Below are 22097 nucleotides of genomic sequence, written 5' to 3'. Positions count from 1 at the left end.
CCAATTGGCATACCAGCTCCGAACAGAGTTGAGACTTAATTTTTCAGTCAAATATGGAACTACAATTAGTTCAATGACGCTCGGTTGGATGGAGTCTCTCTTTATGGGCAGAATATTTATGGGCAGTTCACAAGAGGGTGTGGAATTACTTGAACTCCATGTTGCGGGCGAAGCGTGAGGAACTGAAAGGGAGAGTGGACATAAGCAGGGGGAAATAGTGAAGCTGTAGCGTTGTAAAATCATCGACAGAACAATCTTCACTTCAGTGGTTGCAAAGTTCATGCCTGCGCAAATCAAGGTCCCGTTGCAAACGGTAAGAATGCTGCTATGCTATTGTTAGTAGCTTTAGCAACTCCTTGCACAAAGCGGTCGGGTTTGAAAAGTTGCACGTCTTGCCCCCAAAATTCAGGCTCATGTTGGATTGCTAGAGTTGGGAAGGCCACTTCAACATTGGCAGGAACAATGAGCTTTTCCAATCGAACCTCCCTATTGACTTTCCTCTCGATGGAAACAACCGGAGGATATAATCTTAGAGACTCGTTGATGATCGTACTTACTGTTTTTAGTTTGGCAATGCCACCAGGATTCGGATTTTGTCTGCCGAATAATTCAAGTACCTCCGTTCTTGCTTCCTCTTGACAATCAGTGTGGAGTGCCAGAAGAAGACAGTCCAAGCAAGCACAGTATTCGTGGTTTCATGTCCAGCAAAGTAAATTGTCTTGCACTCGTCCACCATCTCGTCCACTGATATCCTCTTCTCGTCATTGGAATCGTGACGAGCCTTCAAAACTAATCCAAGATAATCACCCCCGAAGCTCTCCTCATCTCCGATCGCTGCCTTCTCCTCTCTTTTCTTAATAATCTCTCGTATGGAGTTGCGCATTATTTTCTCTTTTCTTAATAATCTCCGATAGCTAAAAACGTTATTTGAATTCAAACAAAAATTTTCTGAAAGATTTTTTAGTTATTAAAAAAACACTTTCAAACGAGGCATGATTCTAATTCAACAGTTATTTAATACCATGATTTTAACCAACGCTAATGAACTTAAAAAAATAAATTTTAGGTGTAAACACCATCCTCATCTTGTAAACCTACAAAAATTGGAATGAGAATTGAAGGTGGATCTCTCAACATTATTTATTTATTTTTATTTGGAGCTTGAAACTCTTCCGGGCTTGGGCCAAGCTAATGCGACATCAACGATCCATAGATACACGTGGGCCTTCCCATGCAGCCCAAACTTGAACCCAAATCTTGCCAATCCTATATCTTTACTTATTTACGGTTGTGCCACTACACAAGCCGCCTACCCTATATCTTTACTTATTTACGGTTGAACCCAAATCTGGCTGTATATATAACCCAGCCGCCTGCCTTGTCTCTCCGATTCAGTTGGAGGCGGGAAAATAAAAAAGCTATCCGACTCAAATCTTTTAAAAAAAGGAAAAAGACGGACAGAATCATTTACTTGGAACCAGATTAGGGTTTGTAGGGTTTTCGGATTCGGCGATGGCGAATTTCAATGGTGTCGTCGACGGGGATCAGCAATGGCTGCTCAATTGCTTGTCTGCTACTCTCGACCCTAGCCACGAGGTTCGCTCGTTCGCCGAAGCTTCGCTTAATCAGGCTTCTGTGCAACCAGGTAGTCCCCCACCTAAAACCCCCATCTTTCAACTTGATTTTGTTTCATTTCTTAATGTTGAGTCGCTGACTGAACCTTTTAGTTGCTTTAATTTTGTTTGGTAATTTGAATTCTTGCTGAAATGAGGATAATTGAGAAGAAATTATAGTTTTTTATTTTTTGGGTGGAGAATTTATGGTGATATGAATTGGAGTTTGGAGGTATTACTGTAATAGGCAGTGAATTATGCACCTTTGAGGTTGATGATTTGGTTCCGATTCTAGTGGATGGAGCGAAATATATTGTGGCATTGTGTATGTAAATTCGCTGTTCTGTCTATGGAGCGCGGAAGCATGCTGAAATTGTTTGATGGGTTTCTTGTTGTTTGAAGGTTTTGGAACTGCGTTATCCAAGGTTGCTGCAAACAGGGAGCTCCCGTTAGGATTGCGCCAGATATCCTTTTGTTATCATGGTTCTTTTCTCTCTCCATTGTGTTCATTATTTTCTTGGTCCATAACAAAAATGTGGTGAAAATTGGAGGTGATTCCTCCCTTTTTCTACTTGAAATATGAAAAAGATGTGCTTGAGTCGTGTTTTTTCATGCTGGATGCTCGATTGAAGTTCTCACCTGTAGCATACAGCTGGAATTATTTATTTCATTTCCTCACGTGTGAGACTTAACATACTTTTACCTAGCTGCTGTCCTTCTTAAACTGTTTATTAAGAAACACTGGCATGAGGGAGAGGAAGCATTTGAACATCCTGCTGTTTCAAGTGACGAGAAGGTATTTTCAGCAGTTGGCATTGCCAAGCGCTTTTGTTTTTGTACTTATCTTGAAAGATTGATTTTTGTACTTCTCTGCATTCCTTATCCAATTAGGGGTTGCATTTCCAGGTAGTTGTACGCAGACTTCTGTTGTTGTCATTGGATGACTCTCATAGGAAAATTTGTACAGCAGTTAGTATGGCTGTTGCATCTATAGCAGCTTATGATTGGCCGGAGGATTGGCCTGACTTATTACCGTACCTGCTGAAGTTGATTAGTGATCATAATAATATGAATGGAGGTAAGCTTTTTCTTATTCATGATCTGCACAATCTTCTCTCTTTTTGTCTTGCTGTCGGACGCACACACATGCACTCTTTCTCTCTCTCCCCCAAATAATTCACATGAGGCTTTCCAACATGAAAGCAATTAAAATTTTCAATTAGGAATTGCCTGGTGCTACTAAAGTAGTAGCAATCAAATATGCATTGCAAAAACACAAATATGCAATTTTATTTCTCTCGTAAGGTTCTCAAGTAACTGGTTATTGCCTGGGGCAGCTGTTGAAAAGAAGTCTATTAAGTCTTTCGAACCTTTTTTGTAGTGGCTTTTTCTATTTGGAAGTCTAATCATTTTTGTTGCTGAAGTTCAATATTTTCTCCCAAATTTTGTAGTACATGGTGCTCTAAGATGCTTGGCTCTTCTCTCTGTTGACTTGGATGATACAGTGGTTCCGACATTAGTACCAGCCTTGTTCCCATGCTTGCTTAAAATTGTATCATCTCCTCAGGTAGGTTTTTTTTGTTTGTCTTCTTTTCTCATTTATTCGAGCTGTTCTTATCACATGTGCTCCAATTCTTTAGTAGCTGCTTTTCACGAGGGTGTTAAAGCTCCTTCTTAGAATGTCTGTTACGTGAACATGTATGAGTAATTGAGTAATTGAGTTTTTTTTGTGTTTCCTGCAGAGTATCCTTCCATTTATTGTGTTCATTGTTTGTGCAGGTGTATGACAAATATTTACGCACAAAATCCCTTTCAATTGTTTATTCTTGTATCTCCATGTTAGGGGTGATGAGTGGTGTATATAAGGTAATTTTTCATCCATTCTAATTAACTTCCCAGGATATGAAAGTGTGGTAAATTAAGTGTTTCGTTATGAATTAACAGCTTAAGATGTTTATGTTCAGACGGAGACCAGTGCATTAATAATGCCAATGATTAAGCCATGGATGGATCAATTCTCTACAATCCTAAATCATCTGGTGCAGTCTGAAGATCCTGATGATTGGAGCATAAGAACGGAGGTTAGTTTGGTGGCTTGGTAGAAATCTCTAATGATGTTTATACATTGTAATTAGATTTGTAAATTATTTGTCCCTTCTCCATTAGGTATTGAAGTGCTTGAATCAGTTTGTTCAAAATTTTCCGAGCCTTATTGAAAGTGAATTTATGAGTAAGTTGACCGTTCTTATCACTCAATGGATCAGATATATACCTTTTAGATTCTGGTTCTGCACATTGATAAATCCAGTTTTCATATCTCCTGCTGAACAAACCCTGTTTGTTGCAGTTATTGTAGGGCCTTTGTGGCAAACTTTTATGAGTTCTCTTGGAGTATATGTGCGGTCATCTATTGAAGGTACAGAAGATCCATATGATGATAGATATGACTCTGATGGTGCTGAGAAAAGCCTTGACTCCTTTGTCATCCAGGTAGTTGATCTATAGCATTGGCAGATAGGGTAGTGCTATCCACACACCCAATTTTACTTCTCACACATCCCTCTCCATTTTCGGCCGTTGGATCGAATGAATTGAAGATCAATGGCCAGTTAACAAGGGGTGTGTGGGAGGTAAAAATGGGTGTGTGAATAGCACTTTCCTTGCAGATATTGTCTCGTGTGCTTGTATTATGTTGCCACACAAAAATCGAACTGATATTTTTGTTTGATGTTTTCATAATCAAGGGCACAAGTTATTGTTTCAGTTCATTTCATCTAGTGCATATGCTTTCCTTTTCATGTTTTAGGTGAATTTGTTGTCAGATGAGTACGTTGCATATCAAAATATTAATTATAGCTATATAATACTGGAGGTCTTTGGATCCCCTGAAGACTTGGATGTTGGCCCATTTGTTAGTTTCAAAAGCTCAAAGCTCAGGTTTCTGGAAGAAAAAAAAGGAGCAACATACCAATGAAATTCAGATTAATTGTAATGATATTGTGCACTATTTGATTATCAGAAGTTTGAACAGTTAGAATAGAAATTCAAGAATTTGTGCTAGTGCACTATTCTTCCGCCTCACCCCCAAACACCTTTAGATGTATATGTAATTCGTGTCCAGATTTTTTCATTTTATTTGTTTCTAACTTATTTATTTTCTATATGCAGTTATTTGAGTTTCTGTTGACCATCGTGGGTAGTGCGAAACTGATAACGGTATGCTGCAAAGATTTGTAATTCCATATCTACTAGTTGCCTCCTTATTACCTACTGTCCTTTTATTATATCAAAATCTTTTGCTCCCCTTTTATTACAGGTCATTATGAATAATGTCAAAGAGTTGACGTACAACACCATCGGTTTTCTCCAAATAACAGAACAACAGGTGGGAATGTGCTTTGCTATTCGTTGGTCCTTTCCTTTTTTACATCTTAGTACTGCACTGAGTGGTTCAGCAGAAAAGTATCAAATTTATTCAGATTCAGATCTTAATTTTCATAACTTCTAGTTTTAATGCTTGCAACACTTACACCTTAATGGTCCTAAGTTCTCTTTGCACATATTAGCTGAAGATAAAAGTCTCTTACCTTGGTTGTCATTTTCTTAGGTTCATACTTGGTCAATGGATGCCAACCAATTTGTAGCTGATGAGGATGATGTTACCTATAGCTGTCGTGTTTCTGGTACGCTTATGCATATCATATGTTAGCTAGTGCTTCCGTAAACCATAAATCTGTGGACTGAAGATTGGATTTCACAGCATGGGTCCAGTTGTTAGTGCCAGTTAATACCTTTGAGAAACTCCAAAAGTTGGAAAATGAACAATGAATTCGCCTGGAAAACACATGGGTTTATGGCCAAGTTAACCGAAATGACTATCACTATGCCAACGGTATTTCAAAAGTTAGAAAAATTAACTCAATTTTGCATGGAGAAAGACCATTATACCTTGATATCAGTCCAGGTTTACCCTTCCAAAAAGGGGTAGTTATCTTAGTTCTCCAACTCCTGAGAAAATGTTTCATTTTTGGATAATGATTTTTATTTTGAGTCAGTTCACCTTAAAACCCCAAATATTTTAGTGGCGCAATATTCTTTTTTTATTGCATAAAATAGGGGTAGACCTTAGGATTCACTGCCTTCCCACCCCCGACCCAGTGCCACTTGAACTAGAGCTCATTGTCAGCGGAAGAATAACTGATGATGAGGGGAATACATCTATGTGTGTGTTATTCTACCAGTAATAGCTGTTCATTTGTAACCTAGAATTTGCCAAATGCTCTTCTCCTTTCAGTTTGAAGATTATAAATTGGTCTGCATTTGGCTCTTTGTTTCTGTACTCAAGAGTTTCACGTTCTGTATTGGTTCTCACTTCTCAAAGAGCATATGTCAATCAGAGAGAAGTGGGATATGTGACTGTACAGCTCATTTGATTGCATTATGACTTATCCCAGCTTTAAACCTTTGTTGGAATATTCCTGCCACATTTTTCTCTCCTTGGCGAGCATCATGTTATGATCTCAACCAAAACTACCACTATTGAGAAATCATATATTTCACAAGTTATGTGTTTGACTGGTTGAATATCAGAGTTATGTATTGTTGTTTTTGTTCATTCTATGGATGGTTTTCTGTTGCTAGTTTTAAAAAAATAATGATTATTCTCATTGCTTTTATCACTTAAGCATTTTCACACTGGTTTTGCAGGTGCACTGTTGCTTGAAGAAGTGGTGAATTCATGCGGTACTGAAGGACTCTGTGCCATCATTGATGCTGCAAAAAGATGTTTTAGTGAGTCTCAAAGGGAAAAGGATGTTGGTTCTGCAATTTGGTGGAGAGTGAGTAGAAACCATTTTGTCTATATTTTTTGTTTTAATTCTTCTCTCTTAACTCCTTTTTCTATTTTGGATGTCACATGCTATCAGATAAGGGAGGCTGCTCTTTTCGCTTTGTCTTCTCTATCAGACCAGTTGCTTGAAGCAGAGGTTTGTGCTTCGTTGTTCATTTTGATGTCTTTATTTTGAAGGTGGTTTTTGTGCTCCGACAAAACTCCTATGAGCTTGGTGCAACTTCTTTGTGAATTATTCGATTCCTTTTTTTGGTGGGTTCCCCTTGGTATACCATTAATAATTTTAATTTATAGGAGTCCGAACTTACAAGAGTTGGCTTAGGAAACCTTCTGGAGCAAGTAATCACTGAAGACAGTGGATTAGGTTATCTATCCCTGCAATAACTCCTTCTCCCCCCCCCCCCCCCCCCCCACTCTTTTTCTGTTTAAATATGTCGATTTGATGAATCAGTGAACAATTTCTGTTATTGTGTTGCAGATGTGCATCAATATCCCTTTCTTTATTCTCGTATCTTTTCATCAGTCGCTAAATTCTCCTCCGTGGTAACTTTTGCAATGTTTCCTCATCTATTAAAAGTTAAATAATTTGGAAATATGGTAAAAATATTTCTAGCATTTCACAGATCAGCCATGGAGTCCTTGAGCACTTTCTCTTTGCTGCTATCAAAGCAATTGGCATGGATGTGTAAATTTCTCTCTCAATCACATTTATGAATGTACATACGTAACTTGTATCTAATAAAAAATGAGATATTTCTTTTCTTGACATTCTTATGTTGTCAGGCCGCCACCTGTCAAAGTAGGTGCCTGCAGGGCACTCTCCGAGCTCCTACCTGAAATGAACAAAGGAATAATTCAACCGCATTTGATGAGTTTGTTTTCATCACTTTCAGAACTTCTTAGTCAGGTAATTTACAGCTAGTATAAACTTTAGTTTTATTGCTGTACTTGCATTAAGAATTTACTATAATTCTGGTTTCAGGCCTCCGATGAAACCTTGCACCTGGTACTCGAAACACTGCAAGAGGCAATTAAGGCAGGTGAGTTTTATGGGTAGTGTGAATATTGTGTACTTTGTTTTCTAGACCTTGCTAGAACAGAATGGTTTTATAAGTTTGCTATATGTATTTGTGATTTTATTGTCGTCTTTTTAATTTTAATAGGTTGCTTATCTTCTTGCTTTGTTTTTGACTATTTATAGGTTACGAATTATCAGTATCCATTGAGCCTGTAATCTCTCCTGTGGTCCTCAACATGTGGGCATCACATATTTCCGATCCTTTTATCAGTATTGATGCAATTGAGGTTCTGGAGGTAATTATTGGCAGCATAATTGGTAGATGTTATAATATCTTCAAATTCCCACTCGCATGGTTTGAGTATGTGTAAAAATATTTCTTTTATGATCTATATGTTAAATTTACCGTGCTTTGGTTTTTCTGCTCAATTTACTCCAGACACTCAAAAACGCTCCTGGTTGTATTCGTCCACTGGTTTCTCGAGTTTTACCATGTGTTTGGCCAGTTATTAATCAAGTATGGCTTGTAAGATTGTCTGTAATATAAATTAGATTCCCAGTGCAATAATTTAGTTTTTGGTGGGATAAGTGTTTGCTCTGATGCTTTGATTTTACTTTGCAGCCACAACAACAGCCTGATGGATTAGTCGCTGGATCAGTGGATCTGGTAACAATGTTATTGAAAGTAAGACGTACTTCAGTGGATGCTCATCTTTTACTTTCCTCTGCTCTTGGCTTTCCAGTTTTATATATAGACAGCATCTTGGTGGTATTACAAGATTTTTAATTAAAATCTGTGATAGCGTTGGTGCAGAATGCTCCTACTGATGTGGTAAAAACAGTATATGATGCTTGTTTTGATGCTGTTATACAAATAGTCCTTCAAAGTGATGATCACAGTGAAATGCAGGTAGTCTGTTGTGCTTAACTCTCTCTCTCTCTCTCTCTCTCAGTCACAGACACACACACAGGACTTAATTCTATGAGCTATCACATATCTAAGGAATACGAATGACTAAAAATTATTGTGATAAATTTGGTAAGAATGCTACGGAATGTTTAGCTGCCTTTATATCTGGTGGAAGACAAGATGTGCTAGCTTGGGGTGGTGATTCTGGAAATACAGTTAGAAGATTGCTTGATGCAGCTTCAAGGTAATTGTTTTCTTTTTAACTATGTTTGGTATTTCATAGTTTCTTGAAAAACTCTTTTTAGTTTTTGCTCAAACTTGAAACTTTGTCACGTACTACTAGTGGACTCAACCGAATATGAAAATGGAATATCGATGGGTACTCTTTTGTCCCTTCCTCTGATTCTCTGTTTGTGGGGAATGGAGATACACAGCAAGGGGCTTGCTTTGCTTTTCCTTTCATGAAATTATCTTTTAAGAATTTTGCATCAACATTCTTCTATGGAAGGTGAATAAAGCCAACTTTTTGTTCGTCATTTTGATGGATCCAAGCAATACTTCATATGAAAAATTACATGTTTTCTTGCATGCTGAAAATAAGTCAGGTTGTGAAGATATTCCCATGTATAGTATTCAATTCCATTTTGGTAGTGCTTGAACTTGTATTATTTTTGAATGAGTGGTCATCATATCCATAGGATTTGGTCGATCCTAGTTACGGGAACCTGAATGTTTGACAACTGTGTAGGCTTCTGGACCCTAATTTGGAAAGCTCGGGTTCTCTTTTTGTTGGGAGCTACATTCTACAACTCATATTGCATTTGCCGTCACAAATGGCACCCCATATTCGAGACCTAGTTGCTGCTCTTCTAAGGCGCATGCGATCTGCTAAAATTGCGGGATTGAGAAGCTCACTGCTACTCATTTTCGCTCGGTTGGTATGCACCTCAACTTTTCATCTTTATTAGTTCCTCTGTTTACCTTTTGTTTTAGCTCATAAAATAATAGTCTGACAATGTATAAACGTTTTCCCTTTGAAAGTTTCACTTACTTTACGAACACTTTAATCAGGTTATATATTCGTCATCCATAACAAGCTTTTACATTGGCAAAACTCTACAGTCAATTTTGTATACAATACTTATTGCTCGATGAAAGTTAGTTGTTTAATTTTTGCTGCTTCTAGCTGACTGAAATGTTTCTCATCAAATTTCCTGGCAATCTTTACCTTTCATTGAATGTTTAATCTCAGCTGGTCTGGTATGGATCAGGCATTGACTAGCCATTTCTTATTCGGGTTAGTTTTTGAATGCTGTATTTCATAGGTTCACTTGAGTGCTCCAAATGTTGGACAGTTTATTGATCTGCTGGTCACCATTCCAGCTGACGGCTATGATAACTCTTTTGTCTATTTAATGTCAGAATGGACAAAACAGCAAGGTAACATATTTCTTACTGGACTTGTCATATTCTTGATACAATATTTGATCCATTAAATTTAGTTGATTAAACCCAATCCTAATGTCAATGCCTAGCAGCATCTCAAATTTATAGAATTTGGTTACATATGAAACATGTACTTTCGTTGAATGGAAAGTAATATCAAGGGGTGGATAAGTGATAACATTATCAAAACGTAATGTTTATGGCCAGTGGGACCTGAGGTTACTAGAATTTGGTGTATAGTATTGATGATTTTTATCTGAGCCCTTTAAAACTGATTGCAGGTGAGATCCAGGGTGCCTACCAAATTAAAGTCACCACTACTGCATTGGCTTTATTACTATCATCTAGGCATGCTGAATTAGCAAAAATTAACGTACAAGGACATTTGGTTCAGGTTCTAGTTCTACTGAAACTTTGTGATTTTATGCACTTATTTATTTTCTAAAACGTACTTGATTCAAGAAATTGCTCTTCTTGCTTTTCTGAAGTCTGCTGGGATCACCACCCGCTCAAAAGCTAAATTAACTCCCGATCAATGGACTGTGGTGCCACTCCCTGCAAAGGTACTTCTATTCTTTGACCTGACAAGCACCTTCTGCATAGCCAAAGGACCATGATGGTTATATTTGGTTGCCTAGTCCCCTAGGGGACGCTTTAAAGGGCAGATTATATTTAGTCTCCTAAATATTATGTTTCGTTGTAAAATTATATTTGCCGGTGCACAGTTGTGCCTGGCTCGATGGTTTCACCCATTTTACATATAAGATTGTCTTTAATGCTTATGCTTATGCTTTGCAGATAATGGCGTTACTGGCAGATGCATTGGTTGAAATCCAAGAACAGGGAGCTGGTGATAATGAGGTAGTTAATGAATTTCCAAGATTACTTGGTAACATAATAAACATTAAGCTTTGAACCAATTCCTGCAGCAGGATAGCGACTGGGAAGAAGTTGAGGCGGAGGATGGGGAACTTGACAAGGATTTGATGTATTCAGCTGGTGTTACATCATTTGGCAGACCCTCACATGAACATCTTGAAGCAATAGCAAAAACATTTGACAAGGTAATTTCTTGTTGCTGGTATATTTTAGTAAAGTTTCTTGGGATACTAATCGAATGTAACATCTTCCGAAGGATGAGGAGGACAGTTATGAAGATGATCAACTAAGTGCAGCCGATCCCCTTAACAAGGTACCTTGAGGACTTATTCACATCTGCTAAGCGTTTTATCTGTAATATTACATATAATTCACGCTTTAATTACACCTTACAGATTAATCTGGCAAACTATCTTGCGGAGTTTTTCGTAAACTTTTCCCAGAGCGAAAGACAAATGTTCGATCATCTTTTCCAGGTGAAGTTCGGTAACTCAATTCATTCCGATTCAAGCAGTTGCAAGCATTTACGAATACAAAAGTTTAATTTGATCTTTGCTTTGATCTTGTTTAGTTCTCTACAACTGCCGAAAATATGTGATTGTCTTGCAATTTTTCTATGAACTGCAGAGTCTGACGCAGGATCAAAGGAATGCCATTCAAGCGATACGAACTCACGGAGGATGACCGACTGACCTTGAGAAGTCTCGTTTCTGTATCACTTATCGTCTTTTATTATTCGTCGGAGGCCATTCAACAGAATCAGTGCAATTTTTTTTTTTCCGAGTGCAGTTGATCAATAGACAAAATGCAGAAATCGAGCTATGTATTTTGGTGATGTGTTGTGAATATTCAATATCGAGAAGAAAAAAAACAATTCAATTCGAAACCATAGATTAGCAACTATCTAGCGTCATCAAACTAATCTTGGTCTGGAAGAAAATTTCCAACAAGAGCGAGAGATCGATCTTCCTGCCTGTGAACATGTCTCGGAAAAATCTTCTTACGGGTACAATACTATCATCGTACCTGGTAAGTGGCGGAAAATATGCATCCTCCCAGCTCAGCTCAGCTCAGCTCAGCTATACCCTCAATGGTGAAGTCAATACAACGATAAGGCAGCGGGATCACTCTGAATTTCTCGTCTCCAGCATCAAATACCACAACAATTGTTTGTGCCTAAAATTGGCAAATTTCGCTCGTTTGGGATTAAAGACAAATTATGACATTTTGTGGGGTTACTGTGAAATTAGAGTAGACTTGCATTAAGTGGCACATGATTTGGGTGATAGCTTTATACCAAACTCATTATTATATGATAAATGTTTACAGATATTTGAAGTTTTGACGGTGGAATGCATCAAGTGGCTTTTGTATTCACACTAGGGTGGTGCATTTGCATCAAGGAAAGCCAATGCATGGAGATGTGGACACTCAAAACAATCAAACAAATCTCTCTACAGCTGCACCTTTTTCATTTCAAAGCTTTATTTTACTTAGCAAGTTTAGCAACCTTTCATTTCTTTCAATTAAAGTCAAAACGCTCTTTCAATTCATTATAGTTTTAGGGTTCGTTTGTATATGCTTTTAAAATAACTGAAAACACTTTTAGATAATGTTTTTGGGTTCCAAAAGCACTGAAAGTGCTTTCGGCAAGAAGCACTAGTTATGTGCTTCTATGAAGCACCTTAAGTGTTTTTCCAGGATTTACTTGCATCCTTACCAAATGTTGGTTCTAAAAACATTTTCACAAAAAACGCTTTCAGTCATTTTAAAAGCACATCCAAACGAGATCTTATTCTCTTTACAAGTATTCCTCTTTAAATCTTTCTCTTGTAATAGCTACTTGTGTTTCAATAACAATCTCTCTTTGAATCATTATGGTCATTTAATACAAAGCACAATCAATTTCTCTTTCCAAATCAAAGCTTGAACTCTGAGGGTCAACGCTTTAATTCACCACTACATAATGTGAAGTTATTTCTGTATATAAGTAAAGTCCTTATCATTAAGCCAAAGAAAAAACCTAAGTTGAGCCACTCCCACTCAATGACACAATCTTTTTGGTTTGAAGTCAATTAAGCGCTGATAGAGATTTTAGCACCTGTAAAACAAGGTCTAAACCATAGAAAATTCTTGCAAGAGAACAAGTGTTTGTAGTTTAGAATGACTCAAGCAAGGTCGATCTCCTCAATGACTGATATAAACTATTTACGAGTTTTTGGAGTATTTAACTTAGTTAACTCTAAGAAATACACTAATTTGACAAAACTAAATCCTACTGTATGCGACTTAAACAAATATCTAAAATGGAAATTGGCTTATAGAAATAGTGATCCAACTAAACAAAACAAGTAAATGTAGAAACTCAAGATAAAACAAATAATTGAAGAAAATTAGATTGACAAGGAGCTAGAGTTCAACATTTACCAACAACACTCCTACATAGCTCTTCCAATTGCATAAGTAATCAAACACACATGCTTTGAATGTTGGGTTTTTCCTTGTGTAGTTTTACTTGTGACATTCAAGCTAAAACTCATACCACTACATGCAATTCATCCATGACATTTGGATTAAATATAAACATGAGTGATTCATTAATCTTGGTGAAAATCCTTTTGGTAAATCACGTAATCCCTAAAAGTATGATATTTACCTTAGGAGAAATTACAATCCTCAATCACAAGAAGCATAACCAATTTTAACGTGATATCCGTTCAAACTTGCATCCAATGACTTTTCTAATGCATTCTAATGGTGATCAAGCATTAAGACATATAGATAGTTTAATTCAGTGATTGAAAATATCAAAGCATGTAACAACACTTAAGCAATTAAAGGAGAAATTTACGTAATCATGTTGAGGTTCACGGTCTCACTCTAGCAAAAGGAAATTAGTTATACATACTTGTCTGAATACATAAGGAATTATCCATTAAGAATCAAAGAAGGAAAAAAACCCTTTTTACAAGACAAGCTCTATGATCTTCTCCTCCTTTTTCGCTATGTTGCTTTCTGCAACTCTCTACTCTGTAAGTCTAATGAGAGCTGCACACCTGTTTAGCACTTGCATGAGGGATTGAGATCATAAGAGTTTATGTATGACAATACTTGTTGGTTATTAAGGAATGTATAAAGACTAAAATATAACTTAAAGAAGTCCCGGTGCAATTGGTGTTAACCATTCTGATATGGATCCTTTGGATATTAGTGAAAAAGGTTATCAAATTGATGACTTTGATAAGGATTACATGATGGGAAGTATCCTTATCGAAGACCACTATTTACATTATAAATAAAGGTCCCTACTCTCGCACAATACACGTAAACAGAAACATCAAGCTCCATTGATTGACAGTGTATACAAATAGTGTTGAAAGGAGAAGAACCTTTATTTTCTATTGCAATGACTTTGCAAGGTTAGCGGTTAATTGGATATGTTGAGTTCTTTTGTTTCTGCTATATTTAAACTTATATACTCCTCTGCTGCTCCATTCTGTCCGTCCTCCTCTCTGTCTTCCCCTCTATCTCTTTTCGCGTATTGCCTTCTGTTATTGCCTTCAACAAAAGGCAATAATTGCCAAAACCACCCAAAGCTACAAGTGGAAGACCAACCAAACTCCACTTCATAGTGGGCAACCCATGTTCTCCTATTTTCTGCCACTCCCTACTTCTTTTCTCTGTTTTTATGCTAAGGCAAAATAAGTGGAATCCCCACTTTCCTGGCAAAGTCACATGGACTACATCTGTTCTCTTCCTCTGTAACTTCATTGGAATCGAGTGTTGGCACCCTCACAAGAGCAAAGTTTTAAATATCAAGCTTTTGGATTTGGGATTCAAAGGCTAGTTTCCTCAGGGTGTAGCAAACTGCACAAGCTTAACAGGCCTAGATCTTTCAAGCAACATGCTTAACGGACCTCTTCCTACTGATATTGGTAGATTAGTTTCGTTCCTTGCTTATCTTTATCTCTCATCCAACAGCTTCCTTGGGTATTTTTCATCTCCAACTGGAATCACTAAAAAATTCCACCGTTTGCATACTTTTCCACCAAACTCGATCCTGCTGCTCCTAGAAACATAATATGACAAAAGTATCACACATACTTAAAACTTCCAACTAAACTCAACAAGAAAATAAATATAAAAGGGCGAAATATATAGTATAAATATTGATTTATAAAGTGCAATCCCTATCACTCAAATCTTGTCTACTCGCGTTAACTAATAATGCAACGGTCGCAGTCTCTAGTTTCATGTTCAAGTAAATTCCCTGCCTACCTGCAAAGCCCATGACGAATTTAGGGGGCGAACAACCATGGATGCACATGCATATTTGACCAAACTCTCAATTTAGAGGATCAAAGGGAAGATCACCAAGGTCTAGTTGTATTATTAGGAGAAAGTTTGATGGACTCTCGAGTGATGGGATTAAATATTAGAAGCCAAGGCGTTGGTTTTCTATCATTGGAAACATACACAGACCAAGCTGTTGATGCTCTGCACGTACACGGGAGTTCAATACCGTGCTTATCAATGTATGAAAGATGGGTACTAGAGTTGAATATCAGAGTGTGCAACGAACGAGACTAACAAAATAATAGGAATATTATTAAATAAAGGGGAATGCCGAAACGGCTACAAAACCCTAAGAGGCTACATTGTGATTAACTTGATTCTCAAACTAAATTACAAGCAATATTTATAGAGAACTAAACCTAAGAAACCCAAACTCAGATGGGCCAGGCCCAAATCCTAAACTAACAAGCAAAACCCAAACACTAAAATAAACCTAAATACTAATATTTTCCAACACCTTCGTCAAACTCATGGTGGTCCACGACATGGGTTTGCCAAAGTAGATGTGGATGCGAAACTCCAAATTTCGATGCTGATGCCAATGCCAATGCCAATGACGATGCCGATGCCGATGCAAACTTCTGAACAAACAAACGAAAAATCCAACAAAAGTTTTTTTCCCTTTGCCTGCATGGGCCTCAAATAAGCAACCAATTTTTTCTTGTTTCTTCCTTTTTTTTTACTCCCCTGTTTTTCCTTCTTTTTTCCTTTGTAGCAATACAGACTTGCGGATACTCCTATAGGTTGCGGCATTCAAAGGTGCAGAAGCAGAGTCACGGGACAAAAAACGAACGAACAATTTTTTTCTTCTTGCAAACAATCAATACCAACTAACAATCTGAACACGAACGACAACGGAAACAAGCAAACAGATACCAACTCAAAGCAGATTAAATCCTGAAGGATCAAACCTGCTCTGATACCAAGTTGAATATCAGAGTGCGCAACGAACAAGACTAACAAAATAATAGGAATATCAGAGTGCGCCCTAAATATGGTATAAACATTATTAAATAAAGGAGAATGCCGAAACGGCTACAAAACCCTAAGAGGCTACATTGTGACTAACTTGATTCTCAAACTAAATTACAAGCAATATTTATAGAGAACTAAACCTAAGAAACCCTAACTCGGATGGGCTAGACCCAAATCCTAAACTAACAAGCAAAACCCAAATACTAAAATAAACCTAAATACTAATATTTTCCAATAGCCAGGAGTTGCACTATATTCCCCTTTTCATCTATTTGCGAGGAGAATAATAAACTCGCCCACCAAACCCTTTTAACCGACTGGTAGCAAATCACCTTAAAAGGGTCGTACCCAGTGCACAAGGCTCCCGCTTTACGCAGGGTTTGGGAGAGGTGAATGTCGGCTAGCCTTACCCCCATTTATGGAGAGGCTGCTCCCAAGTCTCGAACCCGAGACCTACCGCTCATGGGCGAAGACACTTGCCATCACACCAAGTGCGACCTCTTGGTAGCAAATCACCTTGTGGAAGCAAAATAAGCTCGCCCACAAACCCGGAAGAGTAGGTTGGTCGTATTTTTCTTCTTGTTCGAGTTGCGGTGAGCGGTGACAAAGCAAGGGATACGGATGGAAGAGGACGAAGACTTGCATATATACGCACTTAAAAGAGCATCAGCGACTTTGCCGGTAGCCTTGGGGGTCACCAGCTTCCTTATAAACGTATTGCAATTAAGTCAAGTTTATTATTCCAAATATTATGTAACATTCGACTGACCTGGTGTAATTTCCAATATATTAAGTTTTAATGCATACGGTTTGCATCAGTAATCAGAGTTGGAAAGATAAACAAACCATGGGGAAATTTGATTAGGATTCAGGTTTTCTCACTCTGCACCTAGCTTACTTTTTTGCCTGGATTACCATACAAAATATTTGCCTAGACCTGTTGAGAAAGTCAACAATCATACAAGATATTTGCCCAGAAAGGTCTATATTTACCGATCTAGCTAGTATGTTAGAAGGATTACCGTTCTAGAATAATTTATTTGATTTGAATACCGTTTAATCATTCATAACAAATCGACAATTATGACAACACATCAGCCAAAACAAATATACTATATTATTATGACAGTAGAACTGAACGACAAATTATTAGACGTTTGACTCTTTTACATTAGATATATATATATATATATATATATATATATATATATATATATATCAACAGATCTTTGCTAACAAGGGATCGCATTCATGCGTTATTTGTATCATATAATTATTCATTTCAATCTGGCATGACTCTCTGTGCTGCTTCTCTCTCTTTGGTTCAACGCAGCCACCATCTATCGCCACGATCACTATCCGAGCTGAAAGAACAAAACTGAAACCGCAACACTTCCACTTGTCCATCAAATTGCTGCTGGAGTTGTGTGCTTCTTGGTGGAGCTAGGCGACTGCGGCAAATCGGACACGTTGCATGTTTAAATCCAGTCCACCCGTCCAAGCATGGTATATGAAAGAGATGAGCGCATCTCAGTTCTCTAATCTCTTCTCCTTCGTCAATTTTGCATAGACACACAGAACATTCCGCAGTACTACTCTCCGAATTCGTCCCGGCATTGGGTTTGTACCGGACTGTGGTAAGTGATAACTCTGTGGCTTGGTCGGCAGGCAATAGGTCATCAAAGCAGTGATCATAATATATGGAGAAGGAATGGTAAACCAAGAAGTAGAAAAGCCAGGTTAAGCTGGTGTAGGTTAGATGTATGTACTTCCACATGGTTTGAATAACCGTTTAAAGCTGCAAACTGGAGTTGTTGGGTCGGCTTATGAGGGCCAAATATGAAGATATTTATAGGCTTTGGACGTGGGAAAATAATAGAGGGAAGCAGAGCCTTAGCCAAGCAATCAAATTTAGGCTAATGTCACTTATCAATACTTGGTTGATGAAAATGATTTATGCACATTATTTTTCTCTTTTCGAAAACTGCTAGAAAATGATCTTTGTATATAAGTGTTTGGGGCCGATTTTACACCATCGGCTCGAGTAATTGAGGCCATTGAGTAAACATGGTTCTCAACTGTTGGATGGAAAAATGGAGATATTTTTGCTAAAGGATAATATTATGGATTTTATCATAATAATTATCTTCTTGGCATCTTCTTAAACCAGATAAATATGATGTGATTTATATCTCAAATAAAGCAATACAGTTCGAATTGATTTTGGATGTCTGACGACACTTGGAAGCTTAAAATGAATTTGAGATTCATTTGATCAGAATGCATGCACGACAATACAGATGATGACTTTTGGTGATGATGTGAGGATGAGATGAGAAACCTAGGTAGGCTAGGTTTTTAATGCATGGTTGGTTATGGTGTTGTCAGGTTGAGTACAAGGTCATAAGAATTGATGATGGGATTAGGCCATATAGTCTGCATGCCGTGTGGACTGGGCTAACTAACTAACTAACTAACTATATATATATATAGATATATATAGATATAGATATATCTATATATATCTATATATATATATATAGTTATATAGTTATATATATATAATAATTGGTGGTTATTTATTTGTTCATCTCCAAGCATGCGGATTAGTTGGGGATTCGATGTGATAACTGATAAGACTAAACACAAGGATCAGATTTGGTTGTATTTTTGGCTAAGTTCAGAGTCTTGGGTGAAGTAAGGCTTATCCGAGGCTCAAATCAGTGGAAGAGTTCTAATAACATGGTAGTCTTTTTTAGCTTATCAACCAGCGCATTCTCGTCCCCATAAATACAAGGCTTCAAACAATGGTAGGACCCTTACAATTCAACACACAAACTGTCCTGTGCAAACTCTCGCTCTACGCGAAACCTCTCAACAACCTTAAGATTTTTTATTTTCTTTTTCGCCGACACATCTTCAGTTTGGATAAACAACACTGTGAAGACAACCGGCGAACATCTTCAGTTTGGATAAGCAACACTGTTGCAGTAGAATCAGTCGACCGTGAAGCACCTTCAGTTTGGATAAACAGCATTGCGACGAGGCCGACTGGTTATCTATCCAACTCTCGGTCAAGAAGGATTTTCAAATCCTTATTGGCAGAAGTCATCTCACGAGCCTTCTCGACGAAGTGAGATGTTACGGATCACTAAATTCGGCACATTGAACGCTGAGTTATTTTATGATTGGATACTCACAAGTTGGATATAGAGTTCGGCATTCTGACGGTCGAACCACACTTACGATTAAGACGTACATCTGCTTTGAATACTTGTGTCCATATAGTTTGGTGTTGATTCGGTGTGCTTATACTCTTACGAATATAATCACCGTGACCGAATCCGACGCCGACGATTTGTGAACTTCGCAGAACTAGCAGCCTTGTCTTCAGGCTTTAGAACCCAAAGGCCGAGACGTGTTCCTTCCTCGGCCGCAGTCGCGAGATTGAGAAGTTAGCAGCGCATCCGACGCAACATCAACATATTTTACTCCTCGACTGAGCTCGGCCGATGAGTTGGCACACCCGCACACAACCGAATGACGTAGTTAGCTCATTAGTTACTTGGCATGCGCGTCACTTAGGCTTGGTAGTTTTTAAGGTCAATAATAAGTTAAAATACCGAATTAACTAATTAATTTTCTAATATAAACTCTTTTTTTTTCTAGCAGTTGGATTGAAGATATAACAAGAATCAATGGTCAAATTTAAATGCACAAGGATGAGTAGACCTAATTTGGGTTTGCCTTTTTTTGGATCAAGGGGGAATATCAGATGTCAATTCTCAGTTCTAAATTTCAAATAGACCTCTTCCAATATCGCTTGTTTTAAAAGAAAGTCTCAAAATCCGAAACTGAATTAAGAAGTTGTAACACCTCAAAGTGGCGTTCTGATGACTTGAAACAGTATTAAACTGCTGAAACAAAGAGCAGAACCATTTTCATATATGTAACATATTGTATATCTAGCTCCTTCAAATCAAAGAACATTTTGCTAAAAACACATGATTTTCAGCAATCACACATAAATAAAAAGGGAAATTCTGGTTTCAATCGATCACGTCATGGATCAGCGGCTATGCCTAGCTCTTGTTCGTCCAGTAATCGGAATTCTTGAGATTCCGTGCAATCGATGCCTGAGCTTTCCTGTGCCTCACGTCCATCCTCATGCTCTCAGTTTTCCCAATTATCGCATATGCATTTCTTTTATTTAAAATCCTCAGTTTTGATTTCAGAGTTTCTAACAACTCGATCAGACTCCTCATCACCATGCTTGATGAACCTGCAATCTGATCACGGAAACGAAACACATAAGTTTTTTTTACATAAATTTGTTTTTGTTAAAACGCATTCTTGAATATTGTTTAGATGATTCTAGTGAAAATTATCGTATAATTTGTGAAACGGGTGTGTATACAGATTAAAAAATGAAAAAGCCGTACCGATCAAATGCAGCCAGACGTACTATTCCGAGGAACGATTAGAAGAGGGCCGGGCTGGTCTGGTTTAAACCAGTGCGATGAAAGATGCAGATTGGTAGGGTGTCATATGAGAAATCATATTAAGCAGATGTACTAATATGAGTTAGAGGGCTAGCTATGCATAATTATGTATAAACAATGAAATAATCTCTTAATTAGTTGGAGTCACGAGAGTGAATCTTGTGTTGGACTTGGATGCAGCCTTGACTGAAGACGATTTCATTAAGGAAATCATATAGACAATGCAATTATAATGCCAATTATTTATTCTAATAAGCTCTTACTGTTGATCAAGATTCTTAGGGTTAATTACAGTTCTCATCTTGGTTTATAGGTACAACCTTTGTAACTTCATGGTCTATCCATGGATTAGCAAGTTCCTATTTGGAAAGCTATAAATTCTTAACCGCGGCAGTTTCCACTCTAGTTAATAGTTTAGCGTACTAGTTGTTGTTACTATTGATCCTAAATCACAAGAAGATTTTTACAACAACTAAAGGAAAGATCGATTCTTTGGGATCATTTTTCTCTTCAAACGAACAAACAAAGAAAGAATAAACCGATTCTTTAAACGACTTTATGGATGTTCCTTAATGTTCTGGCTATGAAGTCCATATGTGTCATCATAAATGATATGCTTGCCCCAAAGTGACTTGACCCAATAGGAAAATCTCAATTCATTGGGCTTTTGAGTACTATCAAATAAAAAGGCCTAAGGGCGTTATGTTCTAAGAACCCCACACAACGTGATTGAATAAATTCTCCTCAATCTGGCCTAGTAATTCAGGTTTTACACTGTGGAATGGCTCTCTCATATTTAGAGATTTTGTCCAATAGTTGATCACATTATCCATTGACAACTGCATATATAAAAGACTAGAATTTGCTTTTCAATACTATACTATTTTTTTTACAAATAAGAAGTCTTATGTTCGATTATAGATGACGAAGCAAACGTTGTGTCAATTGCCCTACAAGGCTGCGACCTGTCAACAGACACACTGCTACATAGATGGTACTATTTCTCGTGGAAGTAGAAAGACCGATGACTTGTGCAATTTTCCAGCTGCTTCGACTGGGGCAAAGTTTGTCAAGATAGTGAAATCACTGCATGCATGAGTTGCATTGGAGTAGTGATATCCGTGGGAAATGCATTTGTGGCACGCTCTCAAACCATCAAAGTCCACGAATTCCCCATCAAAAAATTGAGAAAAAAATTTAGAGAGGAGTGTTATTTTTTAGGATACTTTGGATGCAGTCCCTAATTATTAACATTTTTTTACTAAAACCTTAATAGTATTCAAAGTTTGATTAAAGTCCCTTGACTTTGTACACCTTATTATATTACGATTAATATTTTTATTTTTATAGTTTTGACATTAATTGTTTGATATTTTATGAGATTTATAATCCTATCAATTTAAACGGTTTGATTGAATAAATGGATAAAAACTATGTAAAAATAAGAAATAAGAAATGGCAAAAGAATGTATCCATAGTGTTAAAAAAATTGGTACATTTCACATAAAATAAAGTGGTACATTAATAAAGAAGAATGAGTACATTATAA

At 37.4% G+C, this 22097-nt stretch overlaps 2 protein-coding genes and 1 long non-coding RNA gene across 4 annotated transcripts; 1 reads left to right on the top strand and 2 right to left on the bottom strand.

The window, feature by feature from the left end:
- Positions 1–293: 293 nt before the first annotated feature.
- LOC108169692 (cytochrome P450 CYP749A22-like) lies at positions 294–883 on the bottom strand. The gene is made up of 2 exons (XM_017323518.3): positions 618–883; positions 294–498 (listed from the first exon to the last, which is right to left on the bottom strand). Exons 1-2 carry the CDS (start codon positions 881–883, stop codon positions 294–296), a joined length of 471 nt encoding a protein of 156 aa, XP_017179007.3.
- Positions 884–1344: 461 nt separating this feature from the next.
- Positions 1345–11601, top strand: LOC103402753 (uncharacterized). 2 transcript variants are annotated; one of them, XM_029096071.2, is made up of 33 exons: positions 1345–1645; positions 2016–2077; positions 2317–2409; positions 2520–2691; positions 3065–3180; positions 3393–3479; positions 3578–3694; positions 3780–3843; positions 3961–4103; positions 4782–4829; positions 4930–4998; positions 5221–5296; positions 6321–6451; positions 6539–6598; positions 6757–6826; positions 6941–7005; positions 7086–7147; positions 7246–7369; positions 7445–7502; positions 7664–7776; positions 7920–7997; positions 8103–8165; positions 8295–8390; positions 8525–8634; positions 9139–9328; positions 9716–9830; positions 10118–10230; positions 10325–10399; positions 10635–10697; positions 10769–10900; positions 10972–11028; positions 11111–11191; positions 11343–11601. In XM_029096071.2, the coding sequence occupies exons 1-33, from the start codon at positions 1513–1515 to the stop codon at positions 11397–11399; spliced, it is 3093 nt and encodes a 1030-aa protein (XP_028951904.2). In that variant the 5' UTR covers positions 1345–1512; the 3' UTR covers positions 11400–11601. The 2 variants fall into 2 exon arrangements, with proteins under 2 accessions (XP_028951904.2, XP_008339730.3); XM_008341508.4 differs by having other exon boundaries at positions 10766–10900.
- An 8354-nt stretch (positions 11602–19955) lies between these two features.
- On the bottom strand, positions 19956–20628 carry LOC114822127 (uncharacterized). The gene is made up of 2 exons (XR_003770237.2): positions 20489–20628; positions 19956–20335 (listed from the first exon to the last, which is right to left on the bottom strand). It is a non-coding gene; the product is annotated as an uncharacterized lncRNA (long non-coding RNA).
- Positions 20629–22097: the final 1469 nt, after the last annotated feature.

Source organism: Malus domestica, chromosome 16 (genome assembly GCF_042453785.1).
Source record: "Malus domestica chromosome 16, GDT2T_hap1".
Classification (NCBI taxonomy): domain Eukaryota; kingdom Viridiplantae; phylum Streptophyta; class Magnoliopsida; order Rosales; family Rosaceae; genus Malus; species Malus domestica.
The sequence above is the reverse complement of the archived record's forward strand: the minus strand, read 5'-3'. Positions and strand labels throughout refer to the sequence as shown.

Excerpts from the sequence above, each read along its gene's own strand:
- LOC108169692 (XM_017323518.3), bottom strand. The coding sequence starts at position 883 with ATGCGCAACTCCATACGAGAGATTATTAAGAAAAGAGAGGAGAAGGCA. Across the intron at positions 499-617 it reads AAGAGGAAGCAAGAACGGAG|GAAAGTCAATAGGGAGGTTC; the intron begins GTACTTGAATTA and ends TTCCATCGAGAG.
- LOC103402753 (XM_008341508.4), top strand. The coding sequence starts at position 1,513 with ATGGCGAATTTCAATGGTGTCGTCGACGGGGATCAGCAATGGCTGCTC. Across the intron at positions 6,599-6,756 it reads ACCAGTTGCTTGAAGCAGAG|GAGTCCGAACTTACAAGAGT; the intron begins GTTTGTGCTTCG and ends TTTAATTTATAG. Across the intron at positions 7,006-7,085 it reads TCGCTAAATTCTCCTCCGTG|ATCAGCCATGGAGTCCTTGA; the intron begins GTAACTTTTGCA and ends AGCATTTCACAG.